The following is a 23,459-nucleotide window of genomic DNA, read 5'->3' on the forward strand; positions in this document are numbered from 1 at the left end:
CAGTTTATATAGTAGGTACACTATAAAGCACTGATTTTCCCTTAAGCGCCTAAGAGCAAGCTCAGCATAGGATATTTAGACTTCTCATGGAAACTATTTTAAATGCTTTTCGTTTTAAAATAAGCTAGCAAAAAAACAACGGAGTGTCACGTTTGGTTTTGTCTTTTGTATAAATTTGAATTTTCAAGATTCACATAGCAAACTAGTGAAAACACTTCAAACACATTTTATAAACATGCAGTGAAACCTTAAAACTTTAAAGCTTTGTAAACTGGACACAGTGTACATGAGACTGCCATATGGTGACTAATAGAAATGACAAAGAAAAAACATTGTTTAAACAATCAAGTATACTTTTTTATTTTCCCAGATATAATTATTTGATGGTGCTCTTTACAAAAAAAAAAACATGACATTGAAAAGAATAACAAGTGAAAACTTTAATTTAAAAGAAAATAGATCTTGATTTGTTAATAGGAGATGCCTTTATCCTCGTCAGGATCAGAAAGTAACACCAATCCTTCATAAATGTTGTGATTAACATTTTCTTCGATTGTCTATTCCACCCAATCACACACCAACCGGTTATTTGGGTTAGAAGCTGTCAAAAGGACTGTAGACTAAGTCACATCAAAAATCTGACCCAATGTGAAGCATATAAACACATCCCCTCACACTCTTCTCTGACACCTTCAAGTCAAAAATGCGCTAATAGTTTTTTCAGTAAAATTGCCTGTGCTGTAAATTCAAAGGTACTATTTACACTACCCCTGCACAAAAGCATCTTTATTCAATGTGTATATTATATTTCTTATTACAGTGGGATTAATATGGCATTGCCTGGTGAGCGTTGGACAAATACTCAGTAACATTACTGATGCACTCAGCTGAGTCACAGTCCTGCTCTGTAGACCGATTTTTCTCTGCCAGTCCTTTTCCTTTCAGTAGCTTCTCTCTCCCTCAGCCGCTTGTGCTCACTGTACCACCAGTTCAATTTAGGCTCGCATTTTAAAAGACTGATATTGCCAGCTGTGATCACACACGTTGAGGTCAGACACTGTGTGAGAGGTACATTTGCAAATGTAAGGTTTCTCTTTACTTCAGAAGATGCGTTACCTTCTTCACTGATCTGGAGAAATTAAACAGCGGAGCGCTAGATATTATCAAAGACTCAGTAAATGGTGAAATTCAAAAGAGTTTCAGAAAGTAGATGCCCAGTTCCAACATATGGAGGCTCCCATGTTACGCATAAAATGAGGCAATTCAGTACAGTAAACCCTGGGTTTAAATGACTATTAGAGGCAAAGGGTTCCGCTAATGTCAACTATCTTTTAATCAAGAGTGACATTTTTGGGCCAAACACTCATTATTAAATGAGATACAGTAAATATATATATACCTTCTACCTCTTTTGGGTCATTCTGTAATAATTATATATGACAGTTAAAATCATAATCAGTTAGAAAATTGTTCCTGCCCTTTTTTCACATAAATATACAAGCTCTTATTTCATCTATTGTAAAATATATTGTATAGAATTCACTAAAGCACATGAAACACAAGCTACCTACCCCTATAGGGCACCACTGATGTTCCTGCATTTTAAACCTATGTAGTATTTATTTTACCTTTGTGCCTTTCCCTGTTATTGGGATTTTTCTGATCTTACAGACAAAATTCCATTTTAGCAGATTTTGTCTGTAAAATCCAATGTTTGTCAAGCAACAACCATTAAACCGAGGGATTTCTGTAATGAGCTTCCTGGAAGTCCACAGGGTTTGACACAGGTTGATCAAAAGCAGGGAGAGGGAAAAATAAACCATGAAAAATCCTGACAACCCAGTGGCATGAGTTTTCATGATGTCTAAAACGGATTCAAAATGGAAAAAACCTTCCCCCAATGCCTAAGAACAGACAAAAAATTCACACATGAATGGTAGTTTAATGGGAGCTTCATAAATATTTCACTTTTTGATAGATCATATCAGGCAGCACATTCACACAGTGTCCCTGAAGAGGCAAGTGGGATTTCGGGATACAGGGAAGACCAGGTGTGCTGGTACCCTCGCAGGACGTCTGCTACCTGGTCACAGTAAAGCATTGCTGTGTGGGGCGAGTCATACAGCCAAGACGAGCTGCCTGGGGGGCCGTTGGGGTGGGGGGCTCAGTAAGAATACTCGGAGATGAATATCGTCAGGCGGATGATGGAGCTGCCTCGGAAGTTGATGACGTTGTTGACGGTGACCATCTCCAAGTCCAGCACCAGCTCCTTGGGCCCCTTGATGGGTCGAGCCAGGACCAGCGTGGCACTGACGTTGCTGGTTTGCTGCGTTCGAACAGACAACAGGAGAGCACCACCGTGAGTGTGCCAGCTCATAAAAAGGGATAAAAAATGGTCCACGTGACCTTTTTATTTGCCGACTACACTGGACAAACTTTACTTTCACATACCACATGCTGGACCAGCAGTCATCACAATCTAGCCTGCAACTATCAAAGAGTCAACTGTGGAAAGTTTCTAGGATGAAAGACACCATGGAGGAGGAAAATGTTGCCCGACTTCATGATCACCAAATCCTTTTGAACTCCATCTTGGTTAAAGGTCTCTTCCACCTTGATTATGACTTTGCAACTGCCAAAAATGTAAACTAGAAGCTCAGATCAGAAAGTTATCATTTTTCTAAGACGAGTAATGGTACTAGAAGAGTCTTCAAAGATACTGCCTGTAGACATTTCTTACGAAGCCCACTCAGATGCCAAGACCCCGATTGAGTATGACAGGGAATAGTTATGTTCTGCTCTGCACATTTGATGGATGCTAGCAACTCAGTTTTTCAAAGGTCTCGTGGAGCTGAATTGCAAACTGAGTATAGATATCCTCACTTTTATATTGCATCAGTGGAATGATTCTTGCAGTTGCTGTGTTGTTAAAATGTCTCATTTTTATTCCTGGTTATTCAATTGCAAGCTTAATAGACTAACTATTTGGATAGTGTTACTATCTGGATGGAGGATGAGTTGTTAGTAATAGCCTAAGTTTCAAGATGAATTTACTTCCTTTTTGACCATTCCCGATGTGAAAGGTACAAGGTATGAATTCTAACCCCAATCTGTCACACCAAGTGGTTTCAAGTTCTGTTCTTTACAGTATGCTTACTTCAGGCCTGGTCTATTTACTCATTGTTCTGCCATAAAAGGCGGCTCTATTAACCACAATTTGATTGCCAATATTTAAATGTTTGAACTCCCAGTTGGGGAGTATGGATTAATGATTAAACATGGATTAATTATTAAATATTTCAACTGATACCTTTGGTGACATTTTAACCGGGTTTTTTTTCCAAATATTTAAGAATATAAGAATAGTTATTGGAGAAAACAGGGCATTTAACTTGTTATTATATTGGTTATGCTATACAGTAACTGAATCTACCCCTGTGCTTTTCTTATTAATACTATATTGATGAAGCAGTATCAACAGTCTGTGTGAGAAGCTGTATATGTCATGTCATTTGCCAAACTGCTTTATACCACACGGTGTTGCGGGAAGCCCAAGACTACCCGGCAAGCAACGAGCGCAAGGCAGGGTACACCCTGGACGGGCCGCCAGTCCATCGCAGGGCAAGTGCAAGCCAATCATACATGGGGACAATTTGGAGGCCACGGTAAAGGCCGAGGGGGGAAATTTGGCCCGGGAACCGGGATAACTCCCTACTCTTACCGAGAAATGCCTGGGGATCTTTAACGAACACTGAGAGTCAGGACCTCGGTTTAACATCTCAACCGAAAGACGGCGCCCACTACAGTATAGTGTCCCCACCACTGTACCAGGGCAGTAGGTCAATAGATGGGCGCCCCCTATTGGTTTCACTAACACCACTTCCAGCAGCAACCATGGTTTCCCAGGAGGTCTCGCATCCAGGTACTGACCAGGCTCAACCCTGCTGAGCTTCAGTGGGCTGCCAGTTGAGAGCTGCAGGGTGATATGGCTAGAAGCTGTATATCGACAAAATAATTATCCTTAATAATAATAATAATAATAATAATAATAATAATAATAATAATAATAATAAGGCACTTAACGATTATACCAAACCTAATTATCAGAGAGATAAGACAAAAGAACTTTCATGCCTCTAATCCTGACCTTGCAAAAGGAAATAATGGTGCCTGAAGTTTCTTGTGTTCTTTTGATTTCCCCACACTTTATTTAACAAGTGGAAATTTCAAATTCTACAGTATCTGTTCAATAACTGTAGTTTCTTTAAAAATTACAGCTGAAATGTTCATTGCGCCATCTGCTGGTGTAAACTAGAAAACATCATAGCAGAGCTCGCTGTGAGGTTCAGTTTCATTCTAACACAGTCCGTGTAGGAAGGCTTGACTGATGAAAATTATTGAACTTACAAAGTTATAATTAAGGGCCCCAACATAAACTGTAAGAAGCTGTAGAGCTTTATTTTAAAGAGATTTTTCGGAGGTGCTGAAAATGCCCTTTGAATCCATAAATGAACCTCTTCAGACAGAAGGAAAAGACCAGAAATGAACAAACATCTCCCAAAACAGCAGAGCGCCCCTGTTATTTCCATTCACAATCACCTACAATGGCAATCCTTTCCAAAATCAAATCAAAACAAAACCATATTGTGGTCATATGCCAAAATACCAGAATATTTTGGATTTAGGTTCAAGCTTCAGTGTATTTAAGATGTGTCAAACACAAGCTTCTCCATAATTCCGTAATAGTTTTTGGAAAAAACAGCGCTGAAAGTCATCAGGATCAGGCACTCTGCAATTTTTTTACCGCTATGCCACCACTGTGCTTCTTCCCAGCAGGGGCTGGAGTGACGCTGTTATTATGGCACAAACAACCGAACACTGCCAACAGGTCAGAGTGTGTCTGGTACTCTCGCTACCTACCCTCATATAGAACTCCCTCCCGTCGTTGCCGGACTTGATCTGGAATATGTAGAAGGCCCCAGGGTAGCGTGAGGTCGCCTGCATCTGGAAGATGTCAGCCGGCACGCTGCGCCCAGCTGTGATGTCCATGTGCTTGTACAGGATGGTGAAGGGCTTGTCCCTGCAGGCAGGGTTGTCCGCTGAGCACATGCATTGGCTGCAACACAAAGAAACAGGGCACTGCTTGCGGGGAGTCCAGCACACAGGTAGCCGCACAAGAAGCCTTAGTTTACCTCCTGTTTGTCTTCCAACATTTCAGATATGCCCTTTAAAAACGTTATTAGGTACACTGCAGAAATCTGAAAACCTGGAACTAACCTTCATGAAAAGAGAATAATTAGGCATATTCATTCAAAGCTTCCTTAGATGAATCAAGGGAAATCAATACTGAAGTCAAGTAACAACCATTGCTTTTAAACTATATTTGAGGAGAACGTCTCATCAATTTCCCCTTGTGTCAAGAACAGTTCTTTCCGGGCCCTATGCAGATGACACAATCCGGAATTGTGAGGTAACACTGGGGAAAAAGTCATGCAGGAGAGGGTATGGAGACAGGGGGGCGTGTCCAAGGGGTGCAGGTGTCCGGGGGAAGTGAGTCCGGGGCGAATGATCCAAGAGAAAATCCAAACGGGTAATCCAAGACAGAAGCAAAATCCAAGGCCAGGAGATTCATCCAGGGGATTAAAACCATGAACCGGGTCGGGACCGGCGGGGCGGGGAATCAGGAACAGAAGGTTAAAACCATAACGGAGCCAGACGCAGCAGGACCCAGGGCTCTCACGAAGTGGAATTCAATGAGGAACCAGGAGTGATGTCTGCGTCTGGCTTTTAAGGTGGAACGGAAATAAGAAACAGGTGCAGGTAATGGGGCAGAACAAGGAAGGGCTGGAGCACCCTTAAGAGGAGGAGTAGCGATCGTGACACCTTGCACTGAACTGTCATGGACTACATGTCATACTTAAAAAGTATTTTTAAGAACAGACTTAAAAAGTGGAAATGCTTTGCGAGTTCCAAGCACAGGCTGAGCTCGGAGATGCAGACCTCAGGGTTTTGAGGCTGGGTCATGTCACTAGCTGACTGCGACCAGGATGTTCCAAAGGGTAGTACTGGGGCTTGTCCACAAGTGAAACAGCGCCTCCCAGATGTAAGTGAGGGATGCAGAGCTCAGTGTGTCAAACACTTGAAGGACTTGGCTTGGCTTGAAGGCCATTAACTGGCAATTTTATTCAAAAGAAGTGAAAACGTCTACAATCAAAAACAATGTAACATTTGTGAACGAAACTCAATAACACTGATTTAGAATAGGAAACCATTGCAGGTGAGAGCACTTACTTTTCACCAAGCTCAATGTAAGGCTCCTCGCATTTAATTGGGTCCAGGCACTTATATCCTCCCTGGAAATTGAAACATACTTGTGCTGTTGTACAGGTGTTGTTACCAGTGTCACATTCATTGATATCTTAAAAATCAAACACACAACAAGTATGGTCAGTTTAACATTCATTATTAAACAAACAAACAAACAAACAAACAGATGCAGCTTCCAAACGACTGAATACCCTGAAAATGAAAATACTGTTTTATCCTTTTTGTCAGATTTAAACGTCTACTGGACATTTCTATGGTGCAGGAGTCTTCAATCCTGAGCCCCAATCTAATCCAAGTTAGAACACCTGCATGTTGAACAGAGCAAATGAGCATGAACTATATCATATACTGTACATATATTATATGATATGATATAGTTCAGGTGGGTAGCTGCGTCAGCATACGTAGGCTGCAAAGGAACAAGTAATGGGTTTGTTCCATGCTGAAAAGAGAAGAAAGAAAACACCGTCCATGGAGCCTTCTTCAGGTTCAGGTGACACACCTGAAGAAGGCTCCACGGCTGAAACGTTGTGTTTTCTTTCTTCTCTTTTCAGCATGGAATAAACCTATTACTTGTTCCTATTATATGATATATCCTACATATATTGAATTATGGAAATCCAGTATTTGAGGGCCTAAGGGTACTCCAATTTTCTTTCCAAATGATCCCTAAATTACTTTAACAAAACACCTGCTTACTTAATTATAATAAATTGTAGAAATTGAGGATTGAACAGTGACTTCTGAATCCTGATAGATTGGGGCTCTTCAGGACAAAAGGCTGGCAATACACCTAAGAAATGATACATGCAGATTGTGGAAAAAAAAGGTCTTTAACAAATGAGAATGTCATCGTTTATAAATGAACTACTCCTTAAGTGTGTTTTGAATGTAAACCATTGAATGTAATGGAGCAGATTAAGCAAAGATGAAATAATAATAAAAATAATGATTGCAAACATCTCAATGTGAATGTGAATCTCATAACCATTTGTTTTGGTCTTATATGAATGTCAGAGCTGCCACTGCTCTCAGACGTGTGGTTCTCATGCATCAATATTCTCTTAAGGAAGAAGCTGGCTGACAATCCCTAGCCTTCAGTACTCAAACTTATTAACAGCAGAATATTGTATAAGCGTTGTTGATAAACTGAGCATCTGGATAAGTCATAAATATTATCTCATTATAAGCACAGGAATGTACAAGTAGTGGTTAATTCCATGCAGCAAATGAGACAGAAAGAAAAAAAGCTCATTGAGAAATTAACCTATTTGCATCCCATGCTGAGATAGGTCCCCATTCTAATCTCTTAGCTCAGAAATATGTAATAAAAATCAGAGTCACCTGAAGAAATAAACAAGATAAAACACAGTTTCTGTATTTGTTTTCTATATCCCCTGCCAATGGCTTTGCACGTTCAGAAAATCCTGACGTTTCGTACTAATTGGCCTGAGAAAGGGTACACCAAGCAGAAGGGTATTGAAAGAGCCATTAATTTCAACTCTGGAACAGTGCTGTGCATTTCTGGTTGCTATAAGTGACCCTTTACGTCCCCAAAATCACACAGAAACACTTGCAAGGTAACAAAAGGTTCATCTGAATTTAAATTAGGCAACTCTGATCCTCAAATAATTTTAGGATTTGCTTCACATGATCTGTGAATAATCAATAACATTCATCACTCTTCACAACTAAATTGTTTCCTGTCTTCTGGGATTGACTGTCGACAGGCTCTCTAGAAACCCTGCTGGACTGGTGCAACACGTGTGGCTCTTGCTGCTCCTGTAGCTCACAAGCTCCGAGCACACACAGACTATCTGCCTGTCTCAGATCTTAAGCTTTGTGTCTGTAGAGCGGCTAGGCCACTGTGCCCCTACCTTCACAGCTCCGGTTGTCCTCATATATTAAATACCCTGGTGGACACTCGCAGTAGAAGGATCCAGGTGTGTTCTTACAGGAATGCTGACACAGAAACTCCGAGAAACCACACTCATTCAGATCTGAAGGCAGCAAATGAAAGGACAGCTTTTTTAAAGGGTAAACAGGCTGCATAATGCTGTCAGGTTGCCATCAATCACTACTAGGCACTCCTGCACAGAACATCACTCTTGGAAATCCTTGCTGATTGGCCTGTTGTATTCAACAATTAGCATATCATTCTCCATGTCTGCTCCACACTAGCTGACATTCCTCTGTGTGGTTGACACAAATACCTGATTCATCACTACAGAGGACATGGCTCCAGTCCTGAATGGTTCATCTGGAGTGCCAACCTCCAGAATACCAAAGGCATTGTTCTCTTGGCGCTTTTCTTTCTTGATTTTCACAAGGTCTGACTGATGAGTCATCATCTGTGCCTTTTCCTAATACAGCTTTTACAGCTTTACAGCTTTTTTACTAATAACATAATTTAGCATTTCTGCATTAGTTATCACACAATTTCATGACAGTGAGTCACAAATAACAAGATAATCAAAATGAAGCTAAAAACACTAAATCCACAACCAGCATCTGTATACTGTACTTTGCTTCTCTAAAAACATATATACCTATAAAGAAAGATAACTTTCCTTTGAGGCTCAGTATATTTTCACAAACATCATTCCTTAGAAGACAGATGTTTATTCCTGTGCTTTTCAAAAGAAGGAAGGCATTTTGAAGTTTTTAAGACATTTAGGGAAATACACCTAACATCACACTTTCCATTTTGTGCATCTTAGTACTTTATCTCTCCATCATTGAGCTACACACATCGTCTTGTCCGAGAACAAACACAAAGCAGTCGTAAGGAAGTGACGGCAATGAGTTCGGATTCCTCTGGGTTTCCCTTCCCAGTCAAGCATTCAAAGGAGCCAAAGAACTGACCGTTGCACGTGGTGCCGTCGGCCGCCAGCTCGAAGCCTGGGTCACAGCTGCACAGGAAGGAGCCGTACGTGTTGAAGCAGTTGTGCCCACAGGGATGCTCTCTGTCACACTCGTCTATGTCTGTGAAACAAGCCTGGTCAGTGGACAAAAGGCCCTTTCTGCTCGTATGAATAGCAAGCGCTTCCGATTCTACAACGTCACAAAGTTCCAGCACTGATTTTGCATTGGATTTCTTTTCTGGCTACGGTTTAAGGTATGAAACAGTTCCAGTTTGACTCCTCCACATCTGCCTCCTGGCTAGCCCAGGGCTGTGCTAAGGGATGGTACACAGAGGGGCCCTAATGTGCAGTCGATATGCATACATAATTAAGCCCACAGACTTAACTGTCACACCTCATGGAGGATCAATGTTCTCAATTGGGACACCACAGAAAAGACTAACTGTAACTTGGACCAGTAACTGGAGCTTTCCAGAGCAGCCTGGAATGCTGCAACCATTTTTGGGTCAGTAAGTCACACGCCACACCAGCTGTAAGCACAGGAATGGCAATTATATGTGCCTTGCTGTGAGGAATGATTCTCCCAGTTCACTGTCTCAGCCAAACCCAAACATGAGAACTATTAATTGAGAAAACCGTTTTCCTCTCCAAAGAGATTCTTTTAAATGGGCAAAGCCACTACTGGCAAGCACTGTAGGTAAACCTCCAAGTCTGAGGGTTAGAAACGGTTATTTACTGCAAATCTGTCTAATGTTTCGGTGCACTGCGAGTTTGAAACTGATGGTGCTGAAACATGAACGAGTTAGCTGGCCAGAGGAGTGCTATGACATCCCTCTCTCATTAGGACTGGTGGGGCAGTGAGAGAAGCTGGTCTATGTAGTCTTTTCCAGATGTTCCAGTTCATGCCAGAGGTGTCTATTGAGCTCTATAATCTTAAAATTATAGGCTGTAGCCTGGACTCTCTCATAAACTTAGGGTAACCAGGATTCTCGAGCAATCTTTCTCAACAGCAAACAATGTAGGAGCAGCAAATATACTTCAAACAGAATGACACTCAGAATAGACAAAATCTGATTGCTACACACAGGAGGAAAATAGTGAACAATAATTATCAGATAGGAGAGAATGAGTTTAAAGAAGCTTCCTGATAAATAGTCTTACATGTTGACATATCTCTTTCCTCATCTAAAAAGCATGGAAAAAGGTGAACAAAATATTAGGATGCACAGCAGACCTAAAACAGTGGTGGCTCTGTGGATCTGTGCCTGTGGCTGGAAGGTTGCTGGTTCAAATCCTGCATCCAGCAGAGGAACCCTACTCTGTTGGGCCCCTGAGCAAGGCCTTAACCCCAGCTGCTCCAGGGGTGCTGTATAAATGGCTGACCCTGTGCTCTGACCCCAAGCTTCTCTCTCCCTGTCTGTGTCTCTCATGGAGAGCAAGCTGCAGTATGCGAAAAGACAAATTCCTAATGCAAGAAATTGTATATGGACAATAAAGTTATATTATTTTAAACAAATCTAAACATTAGTCAAGGCACTGTGAAGATCTCAATTAGAATATTATGCACAACCATTTTACAAAAAGCTTGTGACATCACTTTTACCTTTTCTATTCAGCAAGCTCACGTTCACAAGCAAATAGGATGATGCACAGAAAATGGGAAGTCCAATGTTGTTTATTTTTGGAAAGCACAGATGTAGAAGGCATGAGGCCACCAGGTTACCTTGGCATGTCCTGCTGTCAGGATTGAGGATGAAGCCTGGGTTGCAGGAGCAGGAGTACGATCCTGGTACATTGGCACACAGCTGTTGGCAGTAACCATATCTGCATTCATCTATATCTGGAAATACAGACCACCAGAACCATCACAGGAGGTAGGGGCCAAAGCAGGAAACTGTCACACAACCAGATCCAGCAGAACATGCTGTTTAAAATAAACCTTTGAAGCAGCTTCCAAAAATAAAGCCTGTTATCGTAAGAAAGGAGTCTGCTTAACTTTAGAAGCTTTTGAAAAAGGGGCTTTTAGGCATCAAAAAGAAGGTCGGGAAGCAAAAATAAATGTGAAAATGGTACACGACACAATGCAAGTAGGAAAAGTGGGGCCTTTCATCTTCGTTTAAATATATTATTGTATTAAATATCTCCATCTTCTAATCACTTCTTCTAATTCAGGGTTGCAGGCGAGCTGACAAGCAATGGGTGCAAGGTGGGGTACACCCTGGATGGGACACCAGTCAATTGTTGGGCAGACACACTCCCACCAGTACCAATACCAGTATGTCTTTGGACTGAGGAAGGAAACCAGAGCACCTGGAGGAAACCCATGTGAACACAGGGAGAACATACAGACTATACACAGATAACACCTTAGGTCCATAATGGAACCCAGGGCTTCAGCACTAGGTACTCCCTCATTTATATATTGTTTTGGAAAAGTAGCTGAAGTTGATTCCAAATAAAAAAACAGGAGCTGAGTAAAAAAAAACTCTGGAAGTCCCCCAGACTTTTGCCTCTGTGGGACATCATTTAAATGCACATGGTAAATAACATCAGTTCACCAAGAGAAACGTTTAAACAGGTCATATCTCTAACCAGGGTGGAAACATTCACATTGTATTGGTTTGTCTGATTGCTTTCTGTGTGTGGTCTAAGAACAGTGGTCCCACTCTCTGGACCTGAATTAAACTGCATACAGTCTGTGGAAGGCTTTAATAAACTAGTGTTGCTTCATTCCTGCTTTCTAAATTTATCTTTTCCTCTTCTGACACGGACATATTCCAGACAACTCAATTTGGATGCAAGAAAAACTAGAAATGTATTAGAAAGTTGTAGCCTACGTGATGCAGCTGGATATACAATTCAGTGTATTTATGGGTTTTTGTGGATTCTGGATGATTTAGAAAGATCCAAATGCATATGTGTCTCAACGTGAAGCACATGGAATGTCTCTCCAGCACTGTCCTGATGTTCATTCCCAGCTGTGAATCCATCACAGTCTGTTTCCTCCACATCTCTTTCTTGAATAATGTTAATACTGAATGTTCATTCTGCATTCTACACTCCTGCGCTTGATTTTGTAGTTGTAATTATGCTGTTTTTGGCAGTGGAGTGGTATTTATCCATTTTCCAAAACTTTCCTTCAAAACGGAAAGGCAGAAGCCAAAAAAGGCAGACAGTTGGTACATCAGTGTACAACGCTCATTGAAGAATACTTGAGATCTCCACAGTACGTGTCTGTGTGCAGCTTAGTTCGGGTGCAGGCTGTCAGTGGTACCAAGGGGAAATACCAATGACAACGACGGAAAGCGACTGGAGTTAATTGTTTCATGCTGCAAGCTGGCAAAAATGCTATGTTTTACTCCAGGCTCAAGTAAAATGTGCACCAAGATCTCAAGAGCTTTTAAGACTTGTTAAAAGAAAGTTATTATTTGTCCATTTGTCCATCTGAAAGGACAAAGATATTACTTTAAAATTATTTTTCTATTCAGATGGACAAATATATTTCAAATGTAATATAAATGTAACATTCCCTAACTCCCAGTGGTGAATTTCAGGAGGCACAACTGACAGCTCTCAAGTCACCAGAACTGTGTAAGCGTCTGGAAATGAAATAAACGATTCATATTACTGGGGTCAGATCCATATTAGTGCAGTGCGAGGTTCATTTTTTAATGTTTGCAATTCCAATGAAATAAAGCAGTTTAAAGTATTAGAGTACAGAATGTAGAGCTAGTATTATTTTAAATGCTGTGGAACATATACTTGGCAAGATGTGAAGGGAAGATTACTGTGGTATTTTCATTCCAGTATTAGCTCTACTGTAAGGTGAATCGCTCTGCAGGGGGAATGTCACAGGTGTACATATGTCTCTACCACACAGTTAAAATATTTAAAGGAGCCAGACAAACCGAGCCTGAAAGCCACTGCATTTCTAAATTGGGAGGCTCTGAAATATTTAATAGTTCGTCATTAAATTCTAATTAATTTTTTTATTTTAAAAAAGACTACGAGGATAATGCAAAAGGATAATGCTTTGCCTGAACCTCTCACAGGCTCCAAGATGACACACAACCTCTAAATCAAATCTAAAGGCCTCTGGTTATCAAGCCTGTTCTTGCACAAACACCTGCATCACAGAGATGCAGGTCCTGTCCTGCCCTGAGGGCCAGAGTCCTGTAGGATGCACAGATGCTTTTCCAGTAGCAACCAATCAAGAGCTAAAAACTAGATTTCTAGTTTCTAAATACACATTTAAAAAAAAAATTAAAGCTCTGTATTTTCCTGTAATGACTCACACTCTTTGTTGCCTTACTAATGAAAATCTATAGTATTCTCTTCTCTTCTTATTCTCTGTAAATAACCGGTGCGATTACGTAGGCGAGATTCGAGTGGGAGTACAAACTGAAGGACTCTCCCTCGGGCCCTTGAGGATGTGAACTGAGCTCTTAATGCAGAAGAAACTGTCAGAAAATATGAGTGCTAGCCCAGTCTGGCCATGTGCGGACTGCAGCTCTTACCCACACACTGGCCGTTGACCAGCCAGTAGCCCTCGGTGCAGGAGCAGGTGTAGCCTCCGGCGGTGTTAATGCAGACCTGAGTGGGGTTACACTGGTGGGTGCTTGTTTCACACTCGTCGATGTCTGAAACAGAGACACAATCAGGGAGACTCACTGCGGATTGGCTCATTGAGCAAAATCTAGTGTTCAAGCCGTTTTCTTCCAGGATAAGAACTGAATCGTTCAATTTAGTGTAAAGGAAATGGTTAAGAGAGAGGGGAGACATGCATGATGCATACACCTAAGAGAATCATCAAACACAGATGTTATCTCCTGATATTCTAATGCACCACACTTTTCTCAGCTTTTGTTTTTTCTTGCTCTAGAGCAAAAGTGCCTTTACTCAACAGAACTGTAAGAATTTAACAATGCACATACAGCAAAACCTATTGCATAAAAGAATAGAAGTAGGCCCTTCCTACACACACACACTTAAATGAAGCTTTTCAAAAAATCCACTGTTCATTAAGAGAAAAGAGCAACACAGTGTTTGTTTTTTGGTACTGGGCATACCTGGCATTGTATTTTTTTACAGTGTGTATGTTCCAACTGTCATACTTATGTAGCCCTGGAATGATTTCCTTTTGTGGATATTAGCTACAGAATGCCTCTAGGCAAAAGGGTTCCTACATTATGAAATCACCACTTTGGGGCTTTTTTTCTAAAGAGAGGAATGCAGATAATTGCCTCATATAAACACACGGCTTAATGAGTTATAATGTCTGATGAAGGCAAACGGCTGAAGCCAAGTCTGGCTGCTTCAGCTGATGGTTCTCTGTAATACTTTCCAAGGGACGGCACAGCCAGTGTGGGGAGCCAGCCAACAGCAACAGAGTAAAGCACCTGTTTGCAGTTAAATCTTTCGATAACGCAGATTCTGCGTTGTGGCTTTTTGGAACATCTGTGCTCCATGTGTACTACAGCCCAATAGGGAGGGAAGCATGCCTCTGTGTCCATTTAAGACCAATTCCTTATATAGTTTTACTTGCAGTTCACATCCATAATTACTTCTGATGCTGGAGATAAAAACTTGCGAGTCCTAGGAAACCATCTGCGGTTATATATCTGGACGGCGCTACACTAACCTTCATCTTTTTAGGACACCCAGAGGGAAAGTGTTTATAGTTCACTCACAGGGCAGTAGGTTCAAAGGGGGAAAACAACAATTTCAAATATTAAATATTAAAGTGAAAGCTTTATGGGCCCGAACAAGCAGCTTGTACACATTGTAACATATAGCAATGTATACACTGTAACTATATCAACAGGCATGAAAGACAAAGTTAAAAGTATTTAAAGCAACATTCTACTTACATGAGTCAGGCCACAGATGAGAAAAAAAAGTCATAGCATAGTTTGACACAAATATGTAGTAAGTACAAAGCTTGATTTCATCAAACATGGCAGCTCCTAGAATTCCATGTATTTCCTTTACTCTAACCGTTGGGGAAATGTGACAGTTCTGCAAGATGGGACTGTTTGTCTTTTTAACATAGATGAATCTACTGACTTTGACATTTTCTGACACATGGTGTCAGAAGGACTACAGTTGGTTCAATCAAAAATGTATTTACAATTCAGTTCCTTTGAAATGCTCTCATGGTGCTACAGATCACATTGCCAGGGGCCTTTCTCTGAAAAAATGAGCTACTTCTAGAATATATCTGGTAGATAATAACCCTTTTAATACAGTTCCCATGAATGAAAATTAAAAACTGTGACTGGTGTCAAACTAATGCACAGAGGCATGCAGTCAAGAAAAAAAAAAGAATTTGTTAGCGAAAGACTTATTGTTTTGGCAACATCACTGAAGTCTGTTTTCGGGACATATCAAAGAACACCATCTATCAGTAGGACGATGACTGACTATCAAGCGCTCAGAGGTCTGGAAATCAAATGAGTTTCAGTCAAGCCACCCTCTCCCCATGGTGTTCGCATTCACTTTTTCATTCCAGTGGTATCAGTGAGAAATGTGCTCTAAGCAGCTGCTGATCTGCCGCTAAAGCAGACTGATCCACAACAAATGATTTTTCTCTTATTAGGAAGCAAGATGTTTTTTAAATAATAGCAGATGTTCTATAATACTGAGGTTACAAAGTTTAACAGATCATCAATGGATCATACAGCAACCTTCTTCTTCCCTCTCCATTAAGAGGTCCAGTAAAGATGCTCATGTATTAGCGCAAATGGCTGACCACCACCATGCTTGGGTAGGGCTTTCTGGCTTTCCTGGCAGAAAGCATGTTACAGGTTGCCTTTTAAATATTGCATTTCATCCATCCACCAATCCATTTTTAACTGCTTTTTAACTCCTCATTGTTCTCATGCCTAACAGGGACTGTAGCCATTAAACCAAGTTATAAACAACTGCCAATTTCAAACTGGGTAGTTAAATATTTGTCTATTCCAGAAGAAAAGTCATAACTACTCTAAGGAACCTTATCTGACAATACAGCATAAACATGCAAAATAGTAACGTTATAGTATCATGCAAAATAGTAACATGCTATTTCATCACAGAAGACACACAGAAAAATGAAAATGGTCAGAGACACAACCCATTATAGGCCTGAGCCAATGGCTTGTGTTGAACTTGGCCAAGCCAGCCTTTCAACATTGAACTGGTGTGATGCTGGTTGGAGCACTAAGGGAATCAATGAACCAAAACTAATGTTTCCTTCCAAGCCAACGAAACCTGAAGTGCTCACTGCACTAAAAACCCTGCTAAGACCTTCCACAGCAGACGACATAATGGGTTTTTCTAGTGACTGTGATATACTGTACAACGCCACTGCCTAACAGCAGACCAACAAAGAAACTGGTTTGAAAAATGACAGACTCTTTAGAAAAGAGGTTACAGTTTGGAAAAGTGAGACCTCCAGTCCTATCATGACACACTGTCCATCCATTTTCTAACAGCTTCTTCCAACTCAGGGTCACTGGGGAGCTAGAGCCTATCCCAGCAAGCAACGGGCGCAAGGCAGGATTCACCCTGGATAGCACAGTCCCTCACAGGGCAAACACACAGACACAAACACAGACATGCTCACTCTCAAACCTAGGGCCAATTTTCCCAAAAGCAAATTAGACTGGAGCACCTGGAGGAAACCCACTCAAACACGAGGAGATCATACAAACTCCATGCAGGCAGCACCCCAAACCCGGAATTGACCCTACCGCTGTGAGACAGCAGTGCTATCCACTGTGCCTCCATGCCACTCTACAATATTAGCAAAACACTCATTTCTACTGCAGTTACTATTTATGTAGTGTTAACTAATTTGTCTCAATTGGATATTTAGAAAAGGAGTTATGACATGCCTATAGAAAAAAGTTAGAGCTCATGTCTTTACCCTCTCTAACAAACTGTGAACAGGAAAGTGCACAGTGAATAAAGAGGTCTGCGACTTTCTCCAGAATAAAACACTTTTCTTCTTTATTTCCTCCCTGGGATAACAACACGAAAGGTTGCATCAGTACTGATAGAAGGACACCACACAGCACTGCCAGAAGTGGGGTTTAAAGTTAGGTAAAAAAAGCCGCAATGAGTTTGGCTCACTTAGAAAACGGACTGACCCCCTGGTGGCAGACTCACTGCACAAGCAAAGAGCACACCATACAGGTCTGAAGATGGTATGATAAAATTGCATCTTGAATACTGTCTGCAGTCCATGCCAGGATATAGAGTCCTTAGAGAATATCTAAAGAAAAACAACAAGACTTGTTCCAGGGTCTAAGGGCATGAGTTACTGTATAAAAAAGACTGAAAATCTATTGCAGCTTAGTGAACTACACGATGGAAGATTAATTGAAACTTACCCAAAACTGCAATCCAAACAAACAAGGCTGACCCTAGTTACCATTTCAAATGAAGATCGACAAACAGCTAACATAAATGTAAACTTGTGTGAAGCGCTTCATGCAAGCTCTAGTAAAACACCAATTTTTTACAATTTACAACTTACACAACTAAAGTCTGCTGCATCATCAGATAGACTAGGGCCTTTTAAATGTCTGCTTGACACTCTTATGAAGTATTTTAGTGTATCTGGCTGAAAGACCTTTATATCTCAAAACTTTCTTCTGCAATTCATAATTTCATTCCACAAACACACATTACGAAAAAGCCTTAAGCCACCCACTGAGACCATGCAACTGTTTGTTACCAGCACATATAGTGTAATGCTCGGCAGATACTGTATACATGATTCACAAATTAGTCACCTGTAAAGCTGTACAGCAATTAGAAGTCATGGCCTCATTGACAGAAGCACCAGGGCCTATACACTCACCCAGAATGATACTTTTGCAGTATATCGGCAAGCACCACTTTCAGCAAATGAATTTAGCTTTGATGTAACATTCACATGATCTCAAATAGTTCTTGTAAGTTCAAATTCTTATTTGGTTATTTTATATTGACTCTAAGCAAGAGCAGATACATGTATCAGTAACAAAACAGCCCCCTGGCAGCTAAATGCTATGTCACAATGTCACTGAAGTCTTTCCTCTACATATCAGGTTTCAAATACTGATATGTAGAGGAGAGTTATGCAATGTTTCCACAATATTGCTCAACTTAAGAAGCACCCAACACATCTTTCTTGATCCAATTTGATTACTTTCCAAAGGGCAAGGGTCCCTGTGGAGCAGTCGTTTCGGCTTCTTTCTGGCTCTTTCTGCACTCTGCAGTTGGTTTCATTCTCCTTGAGTTGTGGTCATTGCCTGATGTCCACACGATTATATCACTGTACTGCGACTGTGGGGCAGCCATAAACATCAGTGTCCTTTGGCCCAAAAAAAAGCAATCCTAAATTACTCCAGTTCATAGAAACCCCTTCCATGGAGAACCTTTTGGCTAACACTGTACTGGAAAAGTATTTAGGATTTGTGTTTCTTTTTCTCTGTAATAAAATGAAGCTTAGGGAATATTTTGCAGAATCTAATTGCCTTTATTCTGCAGTCTCATGTTAAGGTTAAGGAGAAAGCAGATCTCTGCTGTGCACATTCCTTTCTCCTCAGACTTAACCATGTAATGCACATACACAGTATATGAAGTAAACAAAAAATGGTAAAGCTAAACGTCTTCAGTTAACATTTACTTCTGAATCCATCGCCAGTATGCTCTGATTTATATGCTATGTTTGATTTATAGGAATGAACATGGAGTAGATTCCAGGTCTGTAATGTGGTTGTAGCTGAGGAAAGCTATTTCAAAACCTCTGCCCATGCTGTTTAATTTGTGTCCACTGTGAGGTTTGTAGCCTGGTAGCATTTACAGGAGACGTTACCCACCACAGTTCTGACTGCCTCTCCTGGTTTTCTACTCTTCTCTATCCAGTTTGCTCTTTATACAATATGGAATTCTGAGGAGTAGATATCGCTCACCGTTCATCAAATGACTAAACCAAACAACATCCATGCCAACTGAAACAGCTTCACCATTCAAATGGAATGAATTTCTATGACACCAATTCTGTGGGGCACTTTAAAAAATACAGTGCAGAGAAATAGCGTGCGAATCCTTTGAGTTCGTGTGTAATTTCCAATACTGTAGTTTAAACCTAAGGCATACAGTAATTAGAACGTCATGGAAGTCTTCATAGAAGCTGAAGATAACCCGCACCCAAAGGCATCCATTACATGGTGTGAACTGTGGAGATTATATGTCCAGATAAAGAGATAGGCCACATTACAAATGCTAACTAGTATGATTATTTTGGGGAAATGCTAGTATGAACCCCTGAGATCCGAAACATTCTTACTTTGGCAGAATAATTGCGCGGTATTTCCCCAGGAGCTCTGGACCAGAGTGCACAACACGATCGCGTGGGGCAGTCGTCGGCATGAGGAGGTCCGTCTTACCGACACACTGGCCGTCTTCCCCGAGCGTGTAACCCAGCAGGCAGCTCGGAGCTCTCCCGGAGGTGGGGTAGTTAGGAGGCTGCGCGGGAGCCGGGGGCGGCGCGAAGGGGTTGGAGAAGGGCGCCGAGGAATCTGGGTAGGGCAGTCCGGAGTAGGGAGGGGAGTTGGGTCTGCTGAGTGTTTCGCGGGGAATGCACATGTAGCCCCCGTTCTGGTTGACACACCTCATGTCCCCCCGGCAGGCGTCCCGCATCACCCGACACTCGTCGATATCTCGGTGGGGGAGAGGACAGGCAGGCCGTCAGCACCCTCAGACTGCACCACTCGCCCGCCCCGCCCCGCCCGCCTGCCCCCTTGGGTGACAGGAGGTTTTAAGACGTGGCGTCCTCCCTCTGGGGCTCGGGGGGATGTCCCAGTATTCACTACAGCCGTCTAAACAGACGCTTGTCTGGCACGTTGAAGAGGGGGGGAATGACCCACATTCGTGAAGTCTTTCCTGCTACTCAAAGTTCCTACCACTTCAAAACAAAAACGCATGTAATGAACTCCCACCTTCACAGTTTCACAAACAGACAGGGTAGAATCCATGCTGGTGCTTTTATGTTATCATTCTGATCAGTCTTACCAGACTGTACGTGTGCCTGATCTTAGATGCTAAGCAGGCTCGGGCCAGCTCAGTACTGGGCAGGGTGACCTCCTGGGAACAACCAGTGCCATAAGCTCTTTTTGGGGGAGTTGCAGTGGCTCTGTGGCTAAGGATCTGCACCTGTGGCTGGAAGGTTGCCGGTTCATATCCTGCGGCCAACAGAGGAATCCTACTCTGTTGGGCCCCTGAGCAAGGCCCTTAACCCCAGCTGCTCCAGGGGTGCTGTAAAAATGGCTGACCCTGTGCTCTGACCCCAAGCTTCTCTCTCCCCGTCTGTGTGCCTGTGTGTCTCATGGAGAACAAGCTGGGGTATGTGAAAAGACAAATTCCTAATACAAGAAATTGTATATGGCCAATAAAATGATCTGATCTTATCTAACTATGATGCCTTAAAACAACTTTATGTCCTTCTTCAGATGAAAGGTGTTAGCTTAACCTGATTTGATGGCAACTGCTGTATGGCTATTGCTCACAGCTCTACATTTCTCTGTTTAATTAAGTCACAGAAAAGACACAATTATAACGATTCTGGCTGTATTCCATCTTACCTATACATTGTCCACTGCGGCGGTCCAGATAGAAACCATTTGAGCAGGGCTAGAAAGACACAATTCGTCAGGGCTTTCCTGTATAGCTGTAAGAATACCTCACTCATTGTCATCAGAATTATTAGAAACAATCTAAATGCAAGAACATCAGCGTCTCGAGTGAATGTGTGGCAGATTCAAGTTTCAGGTTTTGGTTTAATGTCTTTTTATGTTATTTTAAAAATACTTGTTTATTTGACTACTCGGATGTTCTGCATAGGGTCAATCGGAAATGTTGAATTGTTAGCCGCTGCGTTTGCCCGCTGAGGATCAGGTGTTCTTCCATTTTTTCAGCACATACTGTACAGTACACATTCCGACCGCACATGCGGGGTTCGTACCTGAGAGCTTCCCCACTGGACCTGCAGAAGAGTTAACACGAGGGCTACAAGCATGCTGCAACAAGAGGCAGACGTTAGAGAGGCACATCTGGGAGGGCACTGCGCGTGTAGGACACGTTTACAAGCGCAAATACCACAACTATTAACCCAAAAGCATAAGACGGGGGAAAAGCACATTTTCTAAAATCGAAATGTTTTCCAAGTCGTACATATTTCTCACCGTGTGGAAACATCCTTTATTGGAAAAAATGTAAAGCTGTAAGTTAAAAACATGCTCAACATGCAGCAACAGTTTAGATTTATGCAGATATAATCATGTATAAACATGTTAACAGACCTTTCCCGAATGCCTTGTGTGGTGCAAAATGAAATAACTGTATATAAGCATTATCTTTAGCTGCTTCGTTTTTAAAACTACTGTAATCTAAAATTGTACATTTAAATTTAGAAAAGTCTAGAATAACGTTAAAGATTTACTGTATGACCATGTTACACTGAAATGGTAGGTTTCTTTAAAACACAGGCTATTATGCAGTTGAACTTAGAATTTCTACGATTTCTGTAACTATACTAATTATTCGGAAAAACGTGCAAGTAATTCGTTTACAAACTCAGAGTTTAATTTGTCAATCAAAATAGTCTGCAAACAATAGTTTGATTATCTAGTGATGAATCTGCATACTTTTATTACATTTCTTTAAACGATTTTATTTCATACCACTTAAGTCTAAAACTACGACTCTTCTCTTTCAAAACCGTCGTATATCAAAACTTCTGTACAACTGTAAATGAACACGTTTCATTTTATAGTCCTACTCCCGAATGTGCGTTTTTAAACGCGAGACATAACGGCATAAATGCTTTTACCTTGCAGCCGTAAACAGACTTGAGATTCAGAAAGTCTCCCGCTGTTATTTTATTGCCCCTTAGTGCCTTCTCTTTTCCAGCAGACGCATGCAGCCCGCAGGTCCCTGTTCAGATGGAGCCCGTTTGTGCTTCAGTACTGTATGAGGAACAGAACCCGCCGCGCAGGCGGCCGCCGCCGCGCTCACTGACCTCCCCCAGACGCCGCGCCTCGACGCGAAACGAATACCTACTTTTTAGAAGCACCCCTTTCTGCCCAGCCAAGACTTAGTCGGCCAATTAACCTAGGAACGCTTTAAAATAAGAACGCTCCCATTTACTCTTTAGCCATGCAAATGGGAGTCCTGCAGCACTGGTAACAGCTGTTTTAAATCATGAAAGCACAAGGACTCGTTGACTGCGCGCCCTGGCAGCGTACAGATGTTGGAGTGCCTTTCGCGAAACTGGAATGGGGATGGCGGCGAGACTGACGATAGTGTGAGCCTTGAATATTATTAGAAGTGGGATTCTCTTAACTAGGCTCTACGTTGCGGTACGAATAAGTGCTTCTTAAACTTGTTTTATTGTTCAGAATAGAATAAAACGCAGGAGCAGGCTAGAACAAAATGTGGATCTACTAAATGCCGGCTCACACACTAACAGAAATGAAAAAAAAAAACAGCAAGATCACAAAAAAGGCATTTGCCAAGATGTCGTAGTTTTTGTTACGTGTAAACTGTTCATAGATCTTCAGCAAATGAATGCAATCCAGCAGGACTGTGGTCAAGTCCACACTAAGTTTTCAAGCGCCACCAGAAGGTTTTGAGTGGGTCTTGACCTAATGGAAGGCAAGCCGCCCGGGATATTCCATTGTCTGTCAAGCAACTCATTGACATCGCACCACAGGACCCTGACTGGAAAAGCTATAGCTCTCACCGGAAAGACAGTATGCTAATCCAGCGGGTCCCAGGTGTTGGTAACTTGCAGGGCAGGCTGAGGACGATACTTTGTGCGTCTTAGGACCACCATAGTCTGGTAACACCCCGCCAATTGTGTCACCCTGCGAGGGGAAGCCACATGGTCACAGCTGGCTATTGGCAGCCTAGGTCTGAACTAGTAACATGTGGACTGGGGGGGCTCGACTCCATTTAAGCACTGGTCAAGCCATTACAGACCCCATAATTAAAGTCCCTTTAGAAGTTGCCCAAACTGAATGCGGAGGGGAGTTACGCTGGGTGGGGAGGATGACGGGATTGCAGAGATTGGACAGAGCTAGAAGGACATTGAAATTGGAGATTTCACAGAATCTGTATCTTTGTCATATTGTATACTATTTCCTCTAATGGTGTTTTTTTGTTCTATTAATCACATTGCTCTTTAAGGAGGGATGCCATGTGAATTTTATTTAAAACTATTACAAAAAGGAAAAA

At 41.8% G+C, this 23,459-nt stretch overlaps 1 protein-coding gene across 1 annotated transcript; it reads right to left on the bottom strand.

Moving 5' to 3' along the window:
- Window positions 1–332: 332 nt before the first annotated feature.
- Window positions 333–22,467, bottom strand: fbln5 (fibulin 5). The gene is made up of 11 exons (XM_088648658.1): window positions 22,054–22,467; window positions 21,187–21,241; window positions 20,807–20,855; window positions 19,613–19,885; window positions 13,709–13,831; window positions 10,915–11,031; window positions 9,193–9,312; window positions 8,205–8,327; window positions 6,292–6,418; window positions 4,921–5,116; window positions 333–2,326 (listed from the first exon to the last, which is right to left on the bottom strand). Exons 2-11 carry the CDS (start codon window positions 21,238–21,240, stop codon window positions 2,165–2,167), a joined length of 1,344 nt encoding a protein of 447 aa, XP_088504784.1. The 5' UTR covers window position 21,241; window positions 22,054–22,467; the 3' UTR covers window positions 333–2,164.
- Window positions 22,468–23,459: the final 992 nt, after the last annotated feature.

The sequence above is a fragment of the Lepisosteus platostomus genome, chromosome 10 (genome assembly GCF_059453375.1).
Source record: "Lepisosteus platostomus isolate fLepPlt1 chromosome 10, fLepPlt1.hap1, whole genome shotgun sequence".
NCBI lineage: Eukaryota > Metazoa > Chordata > Actinopteri > Semionotiformes > Lepisosteidae > Lepisosteus > Lepisosteus platostomus.

Excerpts from the sequence above, each read along its gene's own strand:
- fbln5 (XM_088648658.1), bottom strand. The coding sequence starts at position 21,240 with ATGCTTGTAGCCCTCGTGTTAACTCTTCTGCAGGTCCAGTGGGGAAGC. Across the intron at positions 19,886-20,806 it reads CCGCAGTGGACAATGTATAG|ATATCGACGAGTGTCGGGTG; the intron begins GTAAGATGGAAT and ends TCCCCCACCGAG. Across the intron at positions 8,328-9,192 it reads CGACGGCACCACGTGCAACG|ATCTGAATGAGTGTGGTTTC; the intron begins GTCAGTTCTTTG and ends TGCTGCCTTCAG.